This window comes from Sarcophilus harrisii, chromosome 1 (genome assembly GCF_902635505.1).
Source record: "Sarcophilus harrisii chromosome 1, mSarHar1.11, whole genome shotgun sequence".
Lineage (NCBI taxonomy): Eukaryota > Metazoa > Chordata > Mammalia > Dasyuromorphia > Dasyuridae > Sarcophilus > Sarcophilus harrisii.
The window spans coordinates 507,485,201-507,504,658 of NC_045426.1; the positions used below are offsets into that span (position 1 = coordinate 507,485,201).

The 19,458-nt window shown below is 33.3% G+C and overlaps 1 protein-coding gene across 1 annotated transcript in view; it reads left to right on the forward strand.

The window, feature by feature from the left end:
* Positions 1 to 19,458, forward strand: part of GNAL (G protein subunit alpha L) — a 247,863-nt gene that overhangs the window by 217,160 nt on the left and 11,245 nt on the right. Inside the window, exons 6-10 of the mRNA XM_003760066.4 lie at positions 9,147 to 9,201; positions 12,233 to 12,306; positions 14,890 to 14,948; positions 15,561 to 15,681; positions 17,442 to 17,572. Of these exons, the coding sequence (XP_003760114.1) occupies positions 9,147 to 9,201; positions 12,233 to 12,306; positions 14,890 to 14,948; positions 15,561 to 15,681; positions 17,442 to 17,572 (440 nt within the window). The remainder of the gene's footprint in view (positions 1 to 9,146; positions 9,202 to 12,232; positions 12,307 to 14,889; positions 14,949 to 15,560; positions 15,682 to 17,441; positions 17,573 to 19,458) is intronic.

The following is a 19,458-nucleotide window of genomic DNA, read 5'->3' on the forward strand; positions in this document are numbered from 1 at the left end:
TATAAATTAAGATTTTTATTTATTGGATTCTTTTTTAAAGTCCTTCATTGGAATTTCAGGAATAAATGAGATTTTAGAAGTTAATAGTTAAACCATCTAATTTTATAAAGGTGTAAGTTAAACATAGAGAAACTAAATGATTCTGGCTAAGGTCATAGCTATATTTGTGAACACATCAGTTATCGCCTAACTTTTATAGCTTCTGAAATTTTCGTTAAATATATCTCTCATATAGAAAAGCCCCCAAAATATATCACAACAATCATTTTTTTAAATTATTCATTGCTGTATTTGAATGTGGTTCCTATATTTTCTAGCAAGAAATGCTCCAAGGAAAAGAATACAAAGTTAAGTTTTGTACAGAAGGCACTGCATTCTTCCACACCTACACTGTGATCTTTCCACTTAATCTTTCATTCAGTCAGTATAACATAAGAAACATGTATTTGCCTTTGTGTTGCTCTTTGTGCTCTTATTTCTGTAATGTTTCTCATTTGAGGTCACAGGATTCCTTTCTACCCTGACTTATTTGAATTGGCTCTTCCCAAAATTAAATACAATGATATTTTAACAAGACCATTTAGATTATCCATATTGAGGCTTATAATATCTTTGTTTCAAGCCAGCATTGGGGTTTCTCTTACCTTTTTTTCCTTCCCTCTTTCCCCTTAATTTCAAAAAATATGCATATTTTCAAGGGTGGATTTAATATGCAACAAAACCAACTACATGGCATTATTCGAATTATACAAATTTTTTATCTCTGAAACTGTATTTGGTGGTAATGTAATATCCTATTTTTGAAATAGAATATTAAAGAAGGAAGAAACCTTAGAGTTCACCAAGTTCAACCCCCTCATTTTACAAATGAAAAAAATGGCAGTCCAGAAAAGTGACGTGACATTTCCAAATTGTATAACTAATGACAGTACTATAGAGTCAAAACTAAATCCCAATTCTCTGATTCTTTGCCAGGACTCCAGCTATTACCTCCTTTCCATTGTATCTAAGAATTTCTGCCAGAGATAATGTGAAACTTAAATGTAGTGATTAAAAATTATATTTATGGTGGGAACTATTCTGATAACCTGATTGGTATATTCAAATTTTCAGCCAACTAAACACTCATTCTCTTAAGTATGAATAGAAAACTTATCATACAGAGAGCTCATTACTGAAATATGTATTTTATTGGGGGAATTTTCTTTTAATCAGAGGGAATGTGCTAAACTCAATAGTCCATGCAGTTATAAAGAAGGTGAAAGCTAATGGACACAGACCATTTACCAAAATTTCAGGCCAGCTCCCAACTTCTTCATTTCTTCATGCCATAATTAGAATTGTGCTTCTTGAAATTAAATGACTGATAGTCACAAGATGCCTGTAGGTCTTCTCCTATGAGTGCTGTGAAGTACTTTAGTAATTATGATACTTTGAACTTACTCAGATCTAGCAGGTTCTGCATTTACTCTCCCCATGCCCAGTCTCTGACTAGCTAGATCCACTAGATCCACAGATGTAAGATATTACATCTTCCATTGGAGTACTAAAGGCATTCCTAGGTGATTGGAGAGTAGTCTTCTAATATCATACCTCAAATGTCGCTGTGGTTGTGTTGCTTCTCTATATAGCAGCAACAGCATAGCATTTTTATAGCACTTTATGGTTTGCAAAACACTTCATACATGTTACATCATTTGATCCCCACAAATATCCTGTGAGGTAAGTACTGTTATCATCCTTATTATATAGATGAAGAAATGGAGGAAAATAGAGATTAAATGACTTAGAGTGACACAGCTAGGAAATGTCTGTAGCAGGATTTGAAGTAAGTTTTTCCTGACTCCAAATCAGGCATTCTTCTATCCATTTCTTGATCCACCTTTTTGATGTCAATTTATATTGGTCAGTTAGACCTAATTAGCTTTTAGAAAAAGGTATTTTTCACAATGTATGATCAGGACAGTGAGACAAAATACCCTCTCCAAAAAAGTCTTTGATATACTATGATATCCCATCTCTACCTACAGAGGCCAGAGGAAAGTAAGTTTTAGGTTAGACCACATGTGGCAAAAAAAAAAAAAAGTCTTTTTTGTTGGCATCTTTAAGGCTTTCCTCTTTGGTGTGTATGATGTAGCTTTTCTTCTGGGCTCCTTGTACGACCAGAAGCTTCATTTCTGCAACTTAGAGATTCTAGTCTCTGGTCAGACTTCATGTGAAGATACTACATCATCCATTCTAGAGGTGCTGCTAGAACATTGATTACAAAGTTCAGATTCTTCAGACCTCTAACATTCAGAAGCTCTTTCTCTCAACAAGGGCAAATTGAAGAGACCAAGATCAAGTCCAGAGCTTTCCTCCTTCCCACCCTCAAGTTATTACTGTTTGTGTTGGCATTCTGATCTCCCTATTGTCAGACAGTCATCCCTTAAACTAGCTACAGAATATGATTAAGTCCTTTAAATGAATGTGCAAAATAGATTTTCTATTGATAAGATATCTAGGACTTGTTCATACCTATTTCACATCTTCAAATGGTTTATTCAATTGAAACTTGTCCTCATATAACAAATTCCTATTTTAGCATCTGGACAGTTAGTGGGGTGAGAATGATTTCATTGATTTTTTTTTTAATTGACCTCTGCATTTGCCCTTATAATAGCTCAGATAAATAATAAAGTAAAATATGTTAAGTATTGCTCAGTTCACTTTTAGCCTGACTTTTTTCATTTGTTATTTTGTTATTTTTGTTATATTTGTTATTTTGTTATTTTTGTTATATTTGTTATTTTGTTATTATTTGTTATTCTATTGAAATGGATTATTCTATTTAAAAATTATTTTGCAATCGCCAAATTTGACGACTTTTTCTTATTCTTTATCCTTCTCTTCAGCATTTGATACTTTTGCCTTTCTTCCTTTTTGACTGTTTTTTATACTCTCTCTTTGGCAGTTTTTATGACTCTCTCTTAATTCTCCTCCTACTCATTTTACTGTTTATCTGTCTCTTTTTGCTGGATCATCATCCACATTTATCCCCTATCTATTGATACCCCCCAAGGATCTGTCCTCAACATTCTCTCTGTCATTTACCTTAAATGCTGCCATGGCTTTTATTATCATCCAGATTTATCCTTATATATCCCCTGAGCTCCAGCCAGGGGTCATCAGATGTTTAATTTGACATTTTGAACTGACTTTTCCTTTGACATCTCAAAGTCAACATATTTAAAACATAACTCACTCCCCCCACACACACATCAACATTCTTCTCAAATTTCTGCTTCTATCAAGGGTACCATGTATATGTTGTATCCTTCAAAGGATTGTAAAATCCTTGGGAGCAAGGACTGTTTTGTTTTTATCTTTGTTCCTAATTGTGCATCTCATATAGTAAGATATGGTTGATAAATGTTTGTGGTTTGATTGCTTCATTAATCATTTTGTTTAATTGTGTAAATGTTGTGTTCCTTCCTAGTAAAATAGAAACTCCTTAAAGGCATGGACTAGTTTTTCATTTTCGTCTTTGACTCCTGATATTGAGTCCAGTGTTTTGCAAATAGTAGTTGCTTAATTAATACTAACTGATTTAGTGTATATTCCTCTCTTCTTTTGACTAATTCAAAGTTGTGTATAATCTATGTCCTAAAAAACAAAAGTACAAATTATTAAGCCTTGATTCTACAGGAATGAATCAGTATATATGTTGAAGACATGTATATAATCATTGTCAGCTATAATTTATGAAATGCCTCCTAATATACAGCAGGGTGCTAAATGTATGACATATAAAATTTTTAAGATATGATATATGATTTCAGGATCCATACAGTCTAGTTTAAGACATAGCCCATTCACTTAAAAATTGTGGCATATAAGATTAATGTTTGGTCACCCTGAATGGTTTAAATAGTAATTATTTTAGCAGTTCATACAGAAAAGAAATTGTTTAAGATTATTACACTTACAAGAGAAAGTAGAACTTAAGTTGGGTCTTGAAGGAAAGGTAAAACAGAGGAAAAGAAAGGCACTAGGTAAGAAAAATGATATAATTAAAATTTTGAGCACAGGAATACTTATGACAGGTCCTGAGAACTGAAGGTAGATTATAGAAAGAGTGCAAAACTAAGATATTAGCAGGGAGAACATTTTTTTGGTAATCTGTACAAGAGATTTGGAGCAGAGAAGTTGAAAAAGGTAAGATGGAACCAGTCTGAGAAGGCCTTGAATGCTAATTAAAAACTTGCATTGCATTAACCAGAATTCTCAAATTCTTTTTTTTTTTTTTTTATTTAATAGCCTTTTATTTACAGGATTTATACATGGGTAACTTTACAGCATTAACAATTGCCAAACCTCTTGTTCCAATTTTTCACCTCTTACCCCCCCCACCCCCTCCCCTAGATGGCAGGATGACCAGTAGATGTTAAATATATTAAAATATAACTTAGATACACAATAAGTATACATGACCAAAACATTATTTTGCTGTACAAAAAGAATCAGACTCTGAATTATTGTACAATTAGCTTGTGAAGGAAATCAAAAATGCATGTGTGCATAAATATAGGGTTTGGGGATTTAATGTAATGGTTTTTAGTCATCTCCCAGAGTTATTTTTCTGGGCATAGCTAGCTCAGTTCATTACTGCTCCATTAGAAATGATTTGGTTGATCTCGTTGCTGAGGATGGCCTGATCCATCAGAACTGGTCATCATCTAGTATTGTTGTTGAAGTATATAATGATCCCCTGGTCCTGCTCATTTCACTCAGCATCAGTTCGTGTAAGTCTCTCCAGGCCTTTCTGAAATCATCCTGTTGGTTATTTCTTACAGAACAGTAATATTCCATAATTTTCATATACCACAATTTATTCAGCCATTCTCCAACTGATGGACATCCATTCAGTTTCCAGTTTCTAGCCACTACAAAAAGGGCTGCCGCAAACATTCGTGCACATACAGGTCCCTTTCCCTTCTTTATAATCTCTTTGGGATATAATCCCAGTAGTAACACTGCTGGATCAAAGGGTATGCACAGTAATTCTCAAATTCTTTATAACTAAATTTTAGGAATCTTGATAAACCTCCGGTAGTAAGATCTTTTTAAAATATTCATAAAATATTTACAATTACAAATGAGGTAAATTTGATTTTGAAAGACACCATTGAGGATTTGTGCTCCTTTGAAAACTTTTACCAAAAAAAGTTGTAAAAGGAACCTCTTGTCATCACTTCTAAATCTGCCATTTTACTTCCAACCTATTTAGTAAGACATTTTTTAAAAAATCTTTAAGAACCTTATTTGTTTTCAACCATAACATTTCTTCCAAAGAGGTCATTGAGAGAAGATGAAGATGCTAAGATAAGGGAGTTCACTCTAAGTCAATATAGAATCAGAGGAGAGACATCATTTTTGTACCCTTTAGAGTTCATAGCAAGAGAAACCTGCAGACATTTAAAAATGAAAGCCTATAAGTGTTCTAGAGCTCCATCACAACTTTCTTAAAAGGAACAATACTAATCTGATACAAGAACAGTTACCAGATTTTCCAAATCAAAACTAGAAACATATTGTCTAACAAATGTTTAGTTTTTCCTCCTTGTGTGTAAATGGGATATGACGTATAAAATTGTGACTATCCCAGGAAATATGAGACATATGTCACTATATCCATGGAACAATTAACAGGCAAGAAATGTAGAATAAATACTAGAGAATATGATGAAAGATAATTGGGTCTGCTGAAAATATTGTACTTGGAGGGAGTGTATAGGACCTGTGAAGCAAGCAGGCAAGGGGAAATATAATAGAAGCACGAATGAGGCAAAAGAGAAGCAAGAGTTCTTGAAAAGCATAGAAAGCTAGAAGAAGAGGGGATCAGAAATATTCATATTCTGAATGCTCAGAAACTCTCTTTCCACCTTAACTTTCAAACACAAATAGCCCCAGAGAGACAAGGAAATTGGCAGCCTTCATTCTTATTCCTACTTTGTATTTTAACTTCTTGGGTTCTATTGATAACATTTTCAGAAATAGGATTGAGAAGCAGTATTTCAGGGACTTGACTCAACTCATGTCTTCAGTGTTAGATAGGCTCCTATGCCAGGAATGAACTTTAGCTAAAACAGCAATAAAGACAAAAGATAGTTACAGATTTGCCAGGCCCTGGCTGCTTTGGCATTCGTGATTTTAGTTGAAACTACAGCAGTCCCTGAGTGATGGAGTCCAGCATAGACATTGATGTGGATAGTTATGCTGAATGTTTGTTGCCGTTATACTTTTTTTCTCCTTCATGAAATTCCTATAATATTTTATGAAAATTCAAAAGTCTACAGAGCATAGTCTGAGACAAATAGCTTTAAGAATATTATCTACCTGGGGTATGTGTAGGATAGACTTAAATTTGAAATAGATTAGAGACTGCTAAGAGTCTATAGTGCTAGTCCAGGAGTGAAATAATTTTGTTGTTCATTAGTTTCAGTCATGTCCAACCCTTCAGGATCTCATTTTGGGTTTTCTTAGCAAAAATGCTGGAATGGTTTGACATTTCTTTCTCCAGTTTATTTTACAGGTGAGGCAACTCAGGCAAACAAGAGTGAAGTGACTTGGCCAGGGTCACACAGCAAATAAGTATGATTTATGCAAGCAGTTAATGTTCTTTCCATGTCTGTTCTTTTTCTCCTTTCTTAATCAGCCTTACACTGGCCATGAAGAGTCTGAGATGTTTTGGATTTTTAATATGGCAGCAGATTTTGATGTAATATAAATAGTGAATTATTATTTTACACCAATATCCAACAGAAGGGGAAACTAAATGGTGTGAATGAAAACTCTCATGCAAATACAAATATCTTCAACTACAGCAGGGAGAATCAAAATTATTGGCAAAGTAAATTGCATTTCTAGCTTCCTTTTTATAATTTTGGCATGCAGGGAATGATTTCTTTTAGTATTTCTGCCAGGTTTTGTTTTGGGATACTGCATTTGGTTCTGGAGAGAGTGGTTATATAGTATTCCTACATGTATTTGTTTTAGTATTTCATATTTATGGGATGAAGTTTTATATTGAACAGAGAATAGTCCTTGTCCCATATAACTGGTTGTTGCCAAACCATGTAAATATAATTTGAAAGCATATTATTGTGAATTATCACCATTTACTTTTATTATACATTTGAGCATGATCTCAGTAGCAGCAATGGACAAAAATAAATCTGTCCAGAGTAGAGGACAGGTTAATTAGTTTGTTTTTAAAAGTAGTACACACCAAAATTTATTGACCTGTTGAACTCAGCTTCCATCAAAATTAGAGGTAGAAATATCTTAAGGTATTAGTCAATTTATGCTTTGTAAGAGTATTTACTTGTTGAAATGACAAAGGATTTCATCTATATATATTTTCATTATTCCGTATTAAGCCTATCATAATCTGAATAATTCCCCTGACTTCCTTTATAGTCATTTTACTTTGTTTTTACTGGATGTTTTCTGTACTTGCACCACCAAAGTATACATGTTTAGTTCACTTTTCCATTTCCTTAGTGAGTTTAATTAGTGATTATTAAATATAGAAATATAAGGTTTTGAGAATAGAAACCATGCCTACTACTTTAAATCCTGTAAGCCTTATAGTATTTATTTATTGTATTTTACCTTAAAATGAAAAGCATACAAATAAAGTCCTTATTGGACTGTGTACTCTTTTACTAAAGAAAATTATTGCAAACAAAGGCCACTAACAAATATTTTTGTTATAGGTATGAGTAATAGGTTAACATTTATCAAAGTCACATTGACTTTTTAAAATGTCATGATCTATTATATTTACCTCCCATATTTTATTATTCATCATCTTCCTATATGTCTTGGCATTTAAAAATTATCTGGTATAGTATAAAGAAAATTGCATTAGGAATTAAGGTTGATGAACTTTAGCCCTGGCTGTGCCATTAATTCAGCTTTGTTATCTTAAAGTTAATTAACATGTATGGGATTTAGTTTCTTTTACCTATTAAAGGAAGGGATTAGAGTCAGGATCTCCTTCCATCATTAAAGTTCTGTAGCAGTAGTAGCAGTAGCAACAACAGCAGCAACAGTAGTAATCATTAGTGGTTGTGGAGGTAGCAGTAGTAGATAACATTTATGTAGCACTTTAGAGTTTATAAAGCACTTTAAAAATATTAATTCTTTTTATCTTTCTTAGGATATAGGTACTATTCTTACTTCAAAAGAAATTGAAACAGAGATAAACTAAATGACTTGTCCAGAGTCACACAACTGGTATCTGAAGCAGAAAGTCTGAAAAGCTGACCAATAATCCCATACAAATAGCCCTTTGGGTCAAAGGTTCCATAAAAAATCCCTGGCATGCATAACATGGCCCTTTTCTACCTTTGAAGTCTCCTTAAACTTAACTCTCCTTGCTGTACTTTGAATAAAACTCTCCATCTGCCAACTCTATTCATTTTCACCAACAAGTCTTCCATGGCTAGAATGCTCTCCCTCATTCCTTATTATCATCATCTGATTTTTCTTGCTTCAATTCTCATCAAAAATTTCACTTTTTACAGGAAGTGTTTCCTGATTCCTCTTAATTCTAGAGGCAAGCAATCCTTCTCTTAGTTATTTTCATTTCATCTTGTAGGTGGTTTATTGTAGATACTTGTTTGCATGTTGTTTCCCCATTAAAATGTGAATTCCTTCAGAGTGGACACTGTTTTTGGTCTTTTTTGTGAATCCCCTCAGTGTTCAGCATATGGTAGGCACTTAAGTTTATTGACTGATTAGTTCTGTTACCCCAGAGAATTACTTAACTGGTCTAGCTTTCCTCATTTGTAAAATGGGTATAGTAATAACATCTCCATCACAAGGTTTTTGTGTCAAATGGTATAATATGTGAAATACCTTTGTAAACTTTAAAGTACTTTATAAATGTGTTGATATCATTAATATTTATTTTATTTTTAAAATGGACACAACTTCCCCAGGTTTTTTTTAGCTAACCTGTAGATAACAATGATGACGCTTAGATTTTATTTCCATTGTAATTTTTTTTTAAATCAATAGGTTGATGTATACAATAACCTTAAAGAAAAATTAACAAGATATTCCTTTTTCTCAATGTGTGTTGGTTTTCATTTCAGCTTTCTAGAAAGAATTGACAGTGTCAGTTTGATTGACTACACACCCACAGATCAGGTAAGTGAAGTTGAGAACCCGTGATCACCTGTTTTCAAAACCATGATAACTTCCAACTTTGTAGAGAAACCTTTAGAAAGACTAGAGATGATAATAGTTATAATGATTCTTGAACCTACCATGCCAAAACTATTTAAATATTTACAAGTGAGGGTTTTTCCCTTTAATTTATTTAAAATTCAATATTTAGAATTTATTTAAAATTCTATTATTAAAATTCTATCTGGCACTGAAATATGGACTTGTGGATAGAATACTGGACTCCCAGTCAGGAAATCTAGGCTTCTAATTCACTATATGAATAGCGTTATTGACTGTTATCTTATTTTTCTCAAATGTAAAGTGAGAGTAAGAATAATTGGCCTATGTTACAGGATTGTTATAAAATAAGAAAATATCAGTGAACCTATCTTAAAAGTTAAAACAGTACATAAATGGTAAATATTGTTTTATTGCATTTGTCACAAGTATTTCCCAGGCAGAAAATTGAGAATTGTTCTTGTGCTAAAAACAAGTATTTTTTGAAAACTGACATTTCTTCTTATTTTTGTTTCATACCTGCCAACCTCATAAACTGTTAAGTATTTTTTTTAATTTCTAAAACAAGATCAAAGAATCACTGAGCTAGGAGGGACATCAGAAATCAACTAGACCAATCTCCTATTTCTTTAAAGATAAGGATACTCAAAGCAACCCAACTTTTAAAGTCTAACAGTCTTTAAATTCTGTATTATATATGTTGATTTTTCCACTCCAAAAAATGTATTTTAATAAAGCAAAGAACATGATTTTTATCAAAGTAAAAATACCAATGACACTGCAATTAATATTACTTGGGTACTATTCTCTCAGCAATTCCAAATGTCATTTAAATGATTCAAGTGTTGAATTTTCTTATGTTACCAAGCACTCTAATACTCCCAAGCAACAGGTTGAAAATTCCTAATCTGACATCCAACTAAATTATGTAACATTCTCTTTTAGTCAAAGATTCTCTTGACTTTCCTTAGAAATTACATGAGGAAACATAATAATTTTTCCCTGAGAGAGAATTTAATCTCTTTATGTGAGAGCTTTCTTTCTTTTACAGATTTTTCTTGACTTGTTTCTCTGAGAAATAAATTTACTCATTAATTTCCTAAAATAAAAAATAAGACAGTTTCAGATGGTTTTATAAATGTTTATACTAAATAGTGCTTTATTATTTCACCAAAAGAGTTTCTAAATAATAATGCTCTTGCTAAATTTCTAATGCAGAATTTGCTGTTTGTCCTAATAATCCAATTTGGATATTAAATTTTTATTTTCATTTGTGGGAAAAATTAGTATGTATATTTGTGCATTTATTTTAAATATTATAATCATCATATAGTTACAGAGAAATATGCAAAATGGTTAACTGTGTCTGTCAATAGAAAAATCAAAGAAAATGTTTTTTCTCCCTCCTTCTGAAATAAAAGGAAACAGCTTTTAAGACAGATGAATATTGGCGATTTTCTAAGTGTAACTACTGATTATGTCATCCCTAAGAGAGGAGCCAAATGGTGCTGCAGAAGGAACATAAACACAGAATAACCTCTTCTCAATTCAATAAAACTGCCAGAATCAAAATAATTTTCATCAGCAAAAATAGAAATGGTATCACTGGTTAACTCTCATTTCTATTATGGTTGTGAGCAGAAAAGACAAACCTTTATTTTACCAAACAATATAAATTTTCTTTATTTTTTGAGTGTATTGTCTTTTGCCATGGTCCTAAATGTATTTTAAATAGCTACTTCTTTAGGATTTCCATAAAGAAGAACATCTAATGTTAATTCAGTGTTTCTCCACTGGTCCTGAGTAGTATCAGGATCCACTACTGTTTTTGTGAAATGATAGGTGAATATCTCCTAGTCTCTGACCTATATTCTTGAAATAAGTCATCTTCATAGACTAAGGTAACCTCTGGGACTATATTCAGTATCAGGATGTACCAAGGATAAATTAATGTAGTACATAGTCACTTCAAAAATCTCCTCTCTACATCCAACCAACTTTTGTCCCAGTTATCACCCAGAAAAGTCTTTCCCTATCTCTTTCCAAGAAAGTCAGTCTGTACTTCCCAATATCTGTCTTATGTGAATTGAAACATCTAGAATTCATCCAACATCCTCTGACATTCTTCAGCTGAGCTCAGATATCTAGGAAGGATTGAAAAGCTAGTTAGATCAAATGAATAGTGTATATAAAATACTCTGGAATGAAAAATGAGAAAATGTATCCAAATATAAGTTTCATTATTACTATTTTTGTTATTATTTCTTAATTATTTGTTAATATTTCCTAATTCCTTAACCCTAAGCCCAAAAGCTGCCCCAGATCATGGCATACATATATATATACACACATACACATGCACATCTAAATAAATAAGATAATGCTCTTATTAAAGTGTTGAATGTTTCAATAGCACCATAATAGATTAGATAGAAAACCCAGTTTCTAGGGAGAAGAAAATGATAGTATGACAATAGTATGGTGATAATAATATATTTAATAGGTCAACTATGTAAAATGATATGGTTTTCTCATTGATGATTGATTCTTTAATTTAAAGTGACTGTTATTTGACCATACTAGCTTTTTATTCAAGTAGAATAGAAGTGTGAAGAAAGCCAGGCCACAAGACAATAATCAATCACCATCTGCTCCAGGATTCTATATCATCTACAGATGTGGAATTGAGCTTCTTATGGTTTATGCTCTAATTTTTCCTAAAGCTTAAGGTGGAGCCTCTTTCCACTTGTGCTAACAAAACTAAAGCTTTTATATGAGAGGAAAGGAGCTTTTCTGTGAAGAAAACTCATTAATTTAGGCATCCACTGGGGACATAATACCCCATAGGATGTTCTCCTAAAAGACCAAACTTTCAGATTTTTTTTTAATGAAAGGAAATTGAAATAAAGTCATCATTATAATTACATTTATGGTATTAATTTTGACAGCAAAAATCATGTCATATGGTTTACTTATGTTTTCATATTTCTAGGATCTACTCAGATGCAGAGTTTTGACATCAGGAATTTTTGAAACACGATTTCAAGTAGATAAAGTAAATTTTCAGTAAGTATATTACTTCTAATGATAAACTAGTACTGGGATCAGCTTGTTTAAAAAAAAATTTCTGTCATATATTTTCAACCTCTTTTTAATGGTGTGATTAATTTTAAATGCCAGAAATTACTTTAGTTATTATAGGGACTTTTGTTTATGCTGTCCTCCATTAGTGAAAGTCCTAGCCATCCTTTGAGGCTCACCTGACATCCCACTTCCTCCAAGACACATTCCCTAAACAACTCTTACCTCACAGTAATCTTTTAGCTTCATTTAGAACTTTGAGTCTGCCTCTCAGAATATATCACTTGGTCATATTCTATCTTGTATCATTCTCTAGTTAATTTGTTTATGTATGTCCCGTGTATATTCACTAAAATTCTGTTCTACATTTTTTTTCTTTCATTCCCTCTTTACTATCACATTTGGTGATTTCATTGGGTCCTGTGGGTTAAATTAGAATATTTATGTAGATGATTCTCAGAGGTCAACACAATCAAATCAGAAATTATCTTCCCCCCAATAGAAACTTTCCTCTTGTTATCTTTCCCCTCAACCCCCACCACCAAAAAACTTTCCCTTTTTTGAAGTTTCTATCTTATTGTCAAAGCATTATCATCCTCATAGTCACTCAGGTTCTAAACCTCAATGCAATCTTCATATCCTCACTTTTACTCACCCCACTTATCCAGTTCATTGCCATATCTTATCATTTCTATCTTCACATTTTCTTGTAGGTCCCCTTCCTTCCATCACATAGCCACTAACTTAGTTGAAGCCTTCATCAACTCTCTTCTAGGTTATTTCAATACTCTCCTCATTGGTCTCTCTGACTCAAAGATCTCCTCACTTGAATTCATGTACTATTCAGCTACCAAAATGATTATCCTGATATATAGTTATAATCATGTTTCCCTTCCTTCCCCCTACTCAGAAAATTCAAATGACACTCTTCACACTTCATTCAGGATAAAATGTAATAAAGTCCTTTCTTTGGAATTTCAAGCTTTTCACAATCTGGTGATTGTCTTCTTATATTTCACTCCTTTCCACATCCTTACCTATTCATCTTCATTGATTTACTTGTTGTTCCCCCTAAACAATAGTCTATCTTCTATCTTCGGGTTTTTGCCCTAGCTGTCTCTCAATCTCTAGAATGCTCTTTCCTCACCCTTTCGCTTCTTAGTTTCTCTGGCTTCTTTGAAACTCAATTTCACCTTTCACAAGAAGCCTTTTCTGGTCTCCATTGGCTTTTACTTCCCCTTCTGAAATTACCTTACAGCTATAATCTTGGATTTATCTAGTCATTTCCCTTTAAATATGTTTCTTGAGAGCAGGGACTATCTTTTTGTCTTTTTCTTTGTAAATCTTTTTCACTGAAGGTCTCTCTGATGGCTTCTCAAGGGACTTTCCATTTGAACTGGTGATTATCTATATAGAACAGATTATCATATAAAGAAAGAAATGCCTTAAAATTTTAGTCTAGGGACAGCTAGATGGCACCATGAATAGAACACCAGTCCTGGAGTCCGGAGGAACTGAGTTCAAATGCAGCCTCAGATATTTAACACTTTCTAGCTGTATGATCCTGGACAAGTCACTTAACCCAATTGCCATGCAAAAAAAAAAAGGGGGGGGTTTCTAGTCTGCTATAAATTCCTTTTTTCTCCATGCCCTCCTACCTCCTCAAATCAACAAAATATTTATTTTAAAGGATAATCTGCAGACTTTTGAATGTAAGTGTAATACAAGCTCATCAAAGGAGGGGAAATCGGTATAAGTAGAGTAGTCAAAGAAAACTTCATGGAGGAGGAAAAATTTGGCTGGACCTTGAAAATATGGATAAGATAATAAAAAGAAAAAAAGGATTCCAAAAGATAGGAATAGCATTACTAAAAAGTATGGAATAACAAATGATCTTAGCTAGAGTGTGGGAAACTGAGATCACTCTCAGTGACTATAAAATGAGGACCAGGGAATGGTTAAAAATAGGAACAACTAATAAAGAACTTCAAAAATGAAGTAGAAAAGTTTGGATTTGATGTAGTTAAGTATTGGAAGTTTATGCTGATACTTGAACAGAGAAGCAATATGGCACAAGAGAAGGAACACTGGGCTTGGAGTCAGAGGACCTGAGTTCAAATTCTGTCTTTGTCACTTAATCTCTCTGTGCCTTAGTTCTCTTATTTATAAAATTAAGAAGTTGGACTAGAGATGAGCTCTAAGGTCTCTTTCAGCTCTAATCTATTATCATATCTTAAAGTAGCATCCAAAAAAAGGCAGCACTATTTTTAAAATGTTGACTTGATAGAAAGGAAAGAGGAAGTGGAGAGGGAGAGAGAAAGAGCAAGCCAGAGACTAAAGATAAGCAGATCAACTATATCTGTGCTAGTGAGCTAGATACAAAGTGACGAGACTATAGACTAGAGTACTGACAGTGGAGTTGGTGAAAGGGAGGTGGGACATTCCGGAAATGTTTTGAAGGAAGGAATGGCAGGACTTGGGAACAAGAAATTAGAGGGAAAAAACATTTCTTTACAATAGTGAACCAAATTTGCCAATTTAAGATAACATCTTTTTGCTCTTCAACAGTATGTTTGATGTGGGTGGTCAGAGGGATGAAAGAAGAAAATGGATCCAATGCTTTAATGGTAATTTTTAATATGTTTGCTTTAAAACATTACATGTAGTTCTCAGATTTTTTCCTACTACTTTTGTACATTGTTGTCTTATATAGTCTCACTTTTTAATATTTGCATTATTACTTGCTTTCTGTGTACCTCTATGTTTCATATGTTTCTGGTACATAAGTGAATTAAAAATCCCAAATTCTTACGTACACTACTAACATGACCAAATTCCTTATCAATTACATTAAAGCAATCCAATCCTACTAATATCATTAAAAGAAACTGTAGTATGAGAGAAACATTGCATTTGGAGTCAGTAAATATGATTTCAAATTCTATCCATACCACTAACTAGCTCTGTGATACTGAACAAGTCAAAAATCTCTTTAAACTTTTATCTATTCTACCTATCTACCTTACACATTTTATAAAATAATGCAAAATATGTAAAATGTTTTTGTAACTATAAACACAGTTGTTTCTCTAGCTGGTAGTGTTGCTTATCCAGATTTGATAGCTTACCTAGATAGAGTGCAAAATTCACTTGAAATATTTATGGTATGCCTTGTATCCTACAACAAAGACCCATTCTTTCACTGAAGTGCTTCTCCTTTTCTCTTTTCTCTCACAAAGATGTCACTGCTATAATCTATGTCGCAGCCTGCAGTAGCTACAACATGGTGATCAGGGAAGACAATAATACTAACAGGCTACGAGAATCTCTGGATCTTTTCAAAAGCATCTGGAATAATAGGTAAAAAAAAAGAATAAAATCAGCTTTACTATAGTGCTCACTAGCACAGCTTATTATAAATGCTATTTAAAACTTTGTTGGTACATATTAATTTAATTTTTGGGTGGACAGAGGAGCAAAGTCTGTAAAAATGTCTGTACCTGCCTAACCTAGATATACTGTACCTGGTTTAAAAAAAAAAAAGTCAGAAGTAAGGATATGAAGAAAAGTTTCATTTCAAGCCTTGGAAATGCACAAATTTTTCATGGTTAGTACTCAATATGTACAAAGTTTCAGGTGAAATTGATCAGTAATAAACAGAAAGCTACACCCAGCAAAAGAACACTGGGAAATGAGTGTGGACCACAACATAGCATTTCCACTCCTTCTGTTATTGTTTGCATTTTGTTTTTCTTCTCAGGTTATTTTTACCTTCTTTCTAAATCCAATTTTTCTTGTGCAGCAAGATAACTGTATAAATATGTATACATGTATTTAACATATACTTTAACATATTTAACATGTATGGGATTACCTGCCATCTGGTGGGAGGTGGAGGGAAGGCGGGGAAAAGTTGGAACGGAAGTTTTCGCAAGGGTCAGTATTGAAAATTTACCCATGCATATGTTTGGTTAATAAAAAGCTATTTTTAAAAAAGTTTCAGATGAATCTGATATACGGATACCTTTCCTTTCTTTTGTTCCCTTGATTTTTCCATATATCTTTCGTATAGCATTTATCACATTTTGTAGTGTATCCTTATCTGGGGATATTTTTATTCTTTTCAATTTTTTCTTTTTACCATAAGTTTATAAAGAGGAAAGGGTACATCAAGAGAAAATATTAGATCCTTAAAATAGTGAAAGTAGTTAGCAGTTCCTTTGTTTTCTTTTGTATTCAATGAGACTATTCAAGTATACATATAGAAAATGTTATATAAAAATTATACCTTATATATACCTTTATTGTGTATATTGAATTAAAGACATTTTTATTAAGTGTTTGGCTATAAAGACAACAGCAAAACTCTCCTGTCCATGAATCCTTAGGACCTTATATTCCTCTGTGGGGATAAAACATGTACACATATATAATACAAGGTAATTTGAGAAGGGAAAGAACATTAACATATAAAAAACTAAGGAAGGCTTCATGGATAACATAGGATCTAATCTGAATCTTAAAGGAAAATTTGGTATTGAGAAATAAAGTTTACTGTAACAGAACCAGCCAGTTTTTGCACACTAAATAGATTGATTTGAACTAGACCTGTTTAATGACAGGATCTCTGTGGAGGTGCAGAAGAAATATATGGGGGAGGAAGAGGAGGAGCTGAGCAAGTCATGAATTAAGCTTTGTGACTAGCTAATGATTCATACATTTGATTAACTCTTTGAATTCCAGAGTTTGACTTTCCTGATTTTTCTAAATCTTAATTGATCCACAAAAGCAATCTAATTGTTTTCATATCATGAGTAAATTTTAAGTTTTAGCTTTCACACAAATCAACTTATATCACATCTTCCTCCCTTCCCATATTCCATCAGCATGGGCAAGAATTAGCTAGGAATATGAAAATGACATGTTGTCAAGATATATCTTCCTTAAATTTTTGTTAATGTCTTCCTGACTGAACAGGTGATTGGGTTGAAGTGGGGGTGGATGGGTGTAAGAATTTGCACATTTGGAATTCATTTAATAAAAAGTGCTTTTGGCATTTAAAAGTCTATGAAAAATTCAGAAAGATCACAAACAAATTTTTTCTTGTATCTCTTTTCCAGGTGGTTGCGAACCATTTCTATCATTTTGTTCTTGAACAAACAGGATATGTTGGCAGAAAAAGTCTTAGCAGGGAAATCCAAAATTGAAGATTATTTCCCTGAGTATGCGAACTACACTGTTCCTGAAGATGGTAAGATTTCATTATGAGTCTTTCCAGGATTTAGGAACAGATACACAGTTCTGAAAAGTACAAATAATTTTCCCCTCTACTCTACTTCACTTGTTTTCATGCAAAAAATAACTAAAGGCTACCAATTAGAGTATAATTGAATTATGCTTCTTAAGTCTGTAGTTTGGAAAGTTACCTCCCTCTTTTAAGGTTTGTGTTCATAATTATTTCCTATAATATATATATATATATATATATATATATATATATATATTTTTTTTTTTTTATTTTTTTTTTTTTTTGCTTTGGGAATACTTAAGAGTACCACAAAAGAAAAATGGCAGTTCATAATATTCAGATATGATCTGTTGTTTGCTGCTATTTCTGCTTTGAAGTAACTTAGTGCCTTCTGTACCTTCAATTTTGCCATTCTAATATCATTAACAGTACTTCTGAATCACAGAATTAATTGTTAATAGTTTAGAATGTTGATCTATATAACATTTCTTGGGATCATTCAGAATGATATATTAGGAAATTTATTAGAGGAAAAATACATTTATAGAAGAAATGTGGGACCCAAGATTATTAGCAATTCACATACAGCTCTCTATTGTTTATAAAGTATTTCCCCTATAGCAAGTCTATGATAGTACAATTATTATTATTAACTCCTTTTTACAGTTGAAGAAATTCAGGCTCAGAAATGATAAATAACTTGCTCATAATCACACAGCAAGTAACCAATCGATATTGAGTTCATTCTAATGCCATACAGATCTTTCTATTTTTTCCAATTCCACTAAAGATTTATGAAAAGGGAACTCCTGAAGAAGTTACTATTGAGTTTTCTTTTTCTTTTTCTTTATCAATGAAGAATAAGAACAGAGAAAAGGTGCATAGATATAGAGCTGGAAAGAATGCTTGCTATCAGTTTTGTGACCTTGACTGGCAATGTTATAAAATTAAAAGAATTAGAATCAGAAAACCAGACCATATTCTGGTCTTTACTGTCCATGGGGCCTTGAATAATATCATTTTATATCTCTCAGCTTCAACTTCCTCCTCTGTGAAATGGGGTTGAACTCAGTGGCATACCACCTACCCCATCCCCCCAAAACAAACCCTTCTCCCTAGCTGCTTCTAGTTGGACTAATGTATTTCAGCACTGAAGGACTTGGGTGATTTGGGAGACAAAGTCCTCAGCAGTCCCATGATGGAGATAAGAGTTGGCTGCATTAAGAGAATTGATTGGAGGTAGAGCCAGTATGGTGAGCAAACAAGTAACAACACAGCCAGCTCCCTCCAGCCCCCCAAATAAAGCTAGCAAATATACCAGATTGGATCCTGTTGGGAAATCCTAGAAAAAAATTCATGAGTCATTTTTCAGCCCAGTTAGGTAGATAGATCTATAGACACTGGTGACAGTCTGGCCAGAAGTGGACCCAGCACTCCAGCACAGAGAGGAGCTGTAAACCATAGCAGAAAGTTGCAGGCCACGATGTGCTCTCATGCAAAGTGTGGGAATAGCTGCAACTTGACAGTTCTTTTTTCACTGCCCAGTTCTAGGTCACAGAAGCAGGACAGGCTGAAGAGGGGACCTCTGCCCAGCAGTAGTGGGAGCTACTTTAAGCATTGGGTTGTGTTCTAGGGAGGAGAAAGTTCAGAAATAAGCAGCAGCAGTGAAATACATATACACCCCACACACACACACATACACTGTAATGGGCTGAGATTTGAGTTGATGCACTGAGGTCCCAAGTACGTGAGGCTAAATAGTAATTGGGCTATACTCTATTAATATACATGATTGGATAAAGAATGGTCCCTGCCCACTCTCCATGCAAGTCCTGATGTATTGTATAGGAAATTACGATTTTGGTGGGTGGAGGCAGAGAGAGAGAGAG